Source organism: Culex pipiens, chromosome 1 (assembly GCF_016801865.2).
Source record: "Culex pipiens pallens isolate TS chromosome 1, TS_CPP_V2, whole genome shotgun sequence".
Taxonomy (NCBI): domain Eukaryota; kingdom Metazoa; phylum Arthropoda; class Insecta; order Diptera; family Culicidae; genus Culex; species Culex pipiens.
Genome location: NC_068937.1, coordinates 49,134,566 through 49,139,662, shown reverse-complemented (window position 1 = coordinate 49,139,662; position 5,097 = coordinate 49,134,566). Strand labels below are relative to the sequence as shown.

The following is a 5,097-nucleotide window of genomic DNA, read 5'->3' as shown; positions in this document are numbered from 1 at the left end:
GCTTCAACATTATGAACTTTGATACCCATTTTGTTAGGTTCATATAGGGAAACTTGCGTTAATAGAGAAAAACATCAAATTAAAAAAAAACTTCAAACTTTTACTATACTTTTGTGAACTTGTAAACAACAACCTTACATACCGTAAACTGGGGTCAATCGGGACACATGGGGCGAATTGGAACAGTCGTTTTAACCATGTTGGAGCACAATATTTTGATTTTTCTGGTTGGTCGCTGGTTGGTTTCAGACCAACAAAATGTGTACACCCATTTCCAAATTTAAAAGTTTTAAGTGCTCTAAAAACTGCTGTCCCTATTCAGACTCTAGTCCCGATTCGCCCCAGATTATGGTACTTGGAGTTTTGATATCCTTGATCATTATTTTAATCAAATAGGAGGAAATATAGGCAGAATGGCAAGTTTAGATCTCTCTTAAAAGCTACTCAAGGAAAGGGGGAAATTTGTGTGGAAACTCTCCTTTTTTCTTGAGCTTGGGAGTTTAGGTGTTAACTAAATTCAGCTCAAATGCACGTTTGACAAGCTGCGCGATTAAGACGAGTTGTGTAAGTGGGAATTGTTTATTCTAATTTATTCAGTCGATGTGAATGAAAAATTCAAAATTCTGGTTGATTTTAATGAGCTGTATTTTTCACTCAACACATTTCTCAGTAGTTGATCTGATCCCGCTTGGCGTAGTGCGGCAGTCCAGCGTGCACATCGGACTCAATGCCGCAGTGGTTCTCCCCGCGGACGATCTTGAAGAAGCCTCGCTCACCCCAGTCCTCACCCCACGAGTTGCTGCACAGCCAGTACTTGGTGCCGTTCTCAACACCCCAGCCGATCATCTTGACGGCGTGACCTCCCTCCATGGGGCCAAACACGTGCCGGTACACTCCAGTCTTGTACGCCTTGAAGTCCAGGTAGACGTCGAAGGACACCTGAACCGGTCCGTTACGGAAGATCTCCTCCTTGATGCGCTCCTCGTCTTGGGCCACAGAGTAGGCCACACGCCCGAAGCGACGATCGTCGGATACGTTGGTCACGTTGTACGTGGACTGACACTTGCGAGTACACTTGGGGGTATCGGCGTCCTCATCGGCTGAATGGCACACGTCAACCGGGTACGGATGACATCCCTGACGGGAGTTGTACGGACCACCGCTGGAGACTCCACGCTGAACCCAGAACTGCCAAGCCGGTCCAAGGTTTCCACCCTGACATCCGTCACCGCACGAGTGGCAACAGGACAGCAGGTCGTACGCTCCGAACGAGAACTGGTCCTTATCCTCCGAGTGGATGCACCAACGATCGGTGAAGGTCTCCGCAGCGGAAATAGCCCAGCAAGATCCGCAGCAGCCCTGGTTGCGGATCTGCTTCAAGCTGGTACACTCTGGCCAACGGTCGCGGGCGTCGAACCGTTCCGGCAGCACGATGTGGTCCTTGACGACCAGAATTCCGAGCGGAAGTCGGTGCTTCTCCAGATCCTCGCGCTTGGCACCGGTCCGGTACAGGTGCGGTGGCAACGGGTTCGCTCCCGGAGTCCAGGTGGTTGCCAGTGGGCGTACCTTCTCGGCGATCGAGATCGTAGCCTCGTACGGAGGGAAGCTGCCGGATTGGCTACCCGAGGGGCGGCCGTACTGGGCAAACGCGGCCTGGCCGACGACGGCCAGCACTAGGACGGCGCGGAACATCTTCGGGAGGTTCGAGGTGTTCACTCACCGAAGGGTGGAATGAAACTTGGTGAGCGATGAGGGTTAGCTTGGTTTTATAACGTGGTCTGATCGGGTTGCGTTTGTTTGTAGATCATCTGAACGGGTCAATGAGCGCTTATCAGGTGTTTAGATTTGCATTTGAAAAATTGATACTACGTATTTGTTGCCAATGAAGAGTGAGCACGACAAAAATTAAATTGTCAATTATGGTCATTTTTAAGAATCAAGAATTTCATGTCAACCATGTTGGTCCTTCAATAAAGACTAGAAATGTATGTTGTTGTTCTATATTATAATCAATATTATGACTAAAGCTCTCTGAAGAAGTTGTCGATTGTTTAGAACTGTACTGTACTTGTTCAGAAACTGTACTATGAATAAAGTCCAGTTGCCGGATACTACTCACTAATTGGAATGAACTAAAAGAACGAGGGGGCTACCGATGAAATGTTTGTTTTATAAAACTTTAGTATTTTGGTAAACAAAATTAGTTCAAAAAGTTAACTTTTCAAATATCGTTTGATTTTGACTTAAAATGTCATTAAAAAACGAAAAAAAAAGTTTTTTTAATTGAGCTAGATTTTGCATTTACTGGGAGATGCATAAAGAAAATGCGTAACGTGATTTTCGACTGATCCCACTTTGTTTACATCCAAAAAGTAGGAGGCTGTTCAAGCACAAGCATGACTTTTTTCTTGCTGGTAAATGAACTGTTTTATAAACAGTAGCATGTTTTTTATTTTGTCTAGTTTTTTTTACATTTTTACTGAAAAATGTTGCGTGTTTTTAAATTTCGATCGGTAAGAAAAGGTATTTGAAATTCTGCAATGTCACAGATAAATTCCCTGGCTGATTTTGGAAGCTTCCTGGTCCAACGAAAAAAAAAACACTAACGAAGCTGATCCAACTTGTTTTTCACTAAACCAGTAGGTTTTCAAACGGAATCAAACAATAAAGGCAGCTTCTGGATGGATACAACCGCATTGACTCCATAAACAACTTCCATTCATAATTATAAAAAATGACGACGTCGACGTTGACTTCAACTTCAGGTTATTAAAGCCACACATTTTTTATTCATTCAAAAAAGAAAAAAAAACAATTTTTAATGATCAATCACAAAACTCTCTACATTTGGCGAACAGTAAGTTGGTTCCACTTTGACAGTTCAAAATTGAGGCCGTTTTGCGAACCACTATTCAGCACCCAGCTGACCCCTAGTTCAATTTGATTTGTTATTGTTTTTTGTATTTGTCTGCTTTTTAAGTGGGCTAGTTATACCGTCTTGTTCTCATCCCAGTTAATACAGAAGTTCAATGTATGTGAGGAAGACAACAAAAAACATGAGATGATGAACCTGCTTTGATTATTCAAAACAACGGATGCAATCGAGACAGTTGATCAGTCTAAGGGGGGTTGTCCATTTACAATCTTGTACCATCTGCTGATAAGAGTACAACGAACTGATCTAGATTGTAAACAGAAAATCGCAATACGCTCATTTTCATCACAAATATAAAAGTCCCCACTGGATCCTCCATCACCAGTTTCACTCAACCCTCGGGAAGGTGAACACAACACCCAACTCAACCCTTCACGATGATCCGCGCACTTCTGCTCCTGGTGTGCTGCCAGGCTGCTCTGTCCTTTGACAGCAGCAGCTTCAGCAAGCAGGCTCAGGTCCCTGGCCAGAACCAGAACTCACCCCAACAGCAGGCCGCGAGTCGCGCCTCGGCCAACATCGCCGCCATGGTCCGCAACCGAACCAACTCGTGGACCGCTGGAGCACCCCGACAGCCGCTGTCCTCGTACCGCGTCGGAGTCAACATGGAGGAACTGGAGTCCAAGCGGCTCAAGCCAGGCATCCTGATCCTGAAGGAGGATATCGACCTGCCCGAGCAGTTTGATGCCCGCGATAAGTGGCCTCAGTGCTCGAGTCTGCGCGAGATCCGTAACCAGGGCTGTTGCGGATCGTGCTGGGCCATTTCCGCCGCGGAGGCCTTCACCGATCGTTGGTGCATTCACTCGCCGGAACATACCACGTTCTCGTTCGGATCGTTCGACCTGATCTCGTGTTGTCACTCTTGTGGAGACGGCTGCCAGGGAGGAGTTCTCGGACCGGCCTGGGATTACTGGGTCCAGAAGGGAGTCTCCAGCGGAGGTCCGTACAACTCCAAGCAGGGCTGCCACTCGTATCCGTTTGACACGTGCCACTCCCCGGATGAGGATGACGACGCTCCGAAGTGTTCCCGCAAGTGCCAATCCAGCTACAGCGTTCAGGACGTTTCCAAGGATCGTCGCTTTGGCCGCGTAGCGTACTCCGTGGTCGCGGACGAGCACCGCATCATGGAGGAGATCTTCGTGAACGGTCCCGTGCAGGCGGCCTTCCAGGTGTACCTGGACTTCAAGACGTACAAGAGTGGAGTGTACCGTCACGTGACGGGACCGCTGGAGGGAGGTCACGCCATCAAGATCCTCGGCTGGGGCGTTGAGAACGGCACCAAGTACTGGCTGTGCAGCAACTCGTGGGGTGAGGACTGGGGCGATCACGGCTTCTTCAAGATCGTCCGCGGTGAGAACCATCTGGGCATTGAGTCCGATGTGCACGCCGGACTGCCGCACTACCGCAAGCACAAGGAGATGTTTGAGTACGATTACTGAGTGAATTCTTCAAAATCGGGCATAATAAAGAAGTCCTGAAGTAAATAAATTGTTACTTTTTTTCTGTTCAACCCAAAAATTAAAAGACTATGCAATACCAAAAAATACATTTTTTAAACATTTTCATTCAGTAATTCTTCCTAGTCGGTAAGAGCTCATCCGCAAGCATTCCAATAGGTAAAGTCCACAACCGAACGCGTCGCGGTTTCCGCGCCAGATGGCGTGATGATTCCCGTAATTGCGCCACAGGAAGGTGAACAAAAAAACAACAACGCGTAGCATAAGTATGCCTGGCCAGGTCTGCGTGTAATAATTGTTTACGCTGAAAAGGTGAAAGGGGAGGTTGCCATATGACACCACGTGGTTGTTTTTCACTGCATTGTATCATTTTCTGTATCGTTTCTTTGAGACTGGACTGTGTGTATAATTAATTTTAACCCTCAAAGATGTGTTGCTTCCGAGGGGTGACTAATGCGGGTAGCATTAAAAGGTGCGAAGCGGTTCTTGAGAAAAGTGTCGATCACTATCGGAATTCGGATCTCACGATTCAATCAATATCGGAATCGAAAGCGTCCACCCTCACTTCCCCTTAATCTAAATGTTGATCCCTTTTCCCCGATACAAATTTAGAAACAAAATATATTCCATAAATTAGACCTCGCGAGGTGTCAGGACACTTTATGACCTCAATAGCGTCCCCTCAAATTTGGAGGGAAGGGTAAC

The 5,097-nt window shown here is 46.7% G+C and overlaps 2 protein-coding genes across 2 annotated transcripts; one reads left to right on the top strand and one right to left on the bottom strand.

Annotated features, from left to right (window-relative positions):
• Positions 1 to 627: 627 nt before the first annotated feature.
• LOC120419698 (cathepsin B-like) lies at positions 628 to 1,716 on the bottom strand. The gene has a single exon (XM_039582485.2). The coding sequence runs from the start codon at positions 1,690 to 1,692 to the stop codon at positions 667 to 669; it is 1,026 nt and encodes a 341-aa protein (XP_039438419.1). The 5' UTR covers positions 1,693 to 1,716; the 3' UTR covers positions 628 to 666.
• A 1,439-nt stretch (positions 1,717 to 3,155) lies between these two features.
• Positions 3,156 to 4,423, top strand: LOC120419697 (cathepsin B-like). Its single transcript, XM_039582484.2, has one exon. The coding sequence runs from the start codon at positions 3,313 to 3,315 to the stop codon at positions 4,372 to 4,374; it is 1,062 nt and encodes a 353-aa protein (XP_039438418.1). The 5' UTR covers positions 3,156 to 3,312; the 3' UTR covers positions 4,375 to 4,423.
• Positions 4,424 to 5,097: the final 674 nt, after the last annotated feature.

Coding starts and splice junctions, on each gene's coding strand:
- LOC120419698 (XM_039582485.2), bottom strand. CDS start 1,692: ATGTTCCGCGCCGTCCTAGTGCTGGCCGTCGTCGGCCAGGCCGCGTTT.
- LOC120419697 (XM_039582484.2), top strand. CDS start 3,313: ATGATCCGCGCACTTCTGCTCCTGGTGTGCTGCCAGGCTGCTCTGTCC.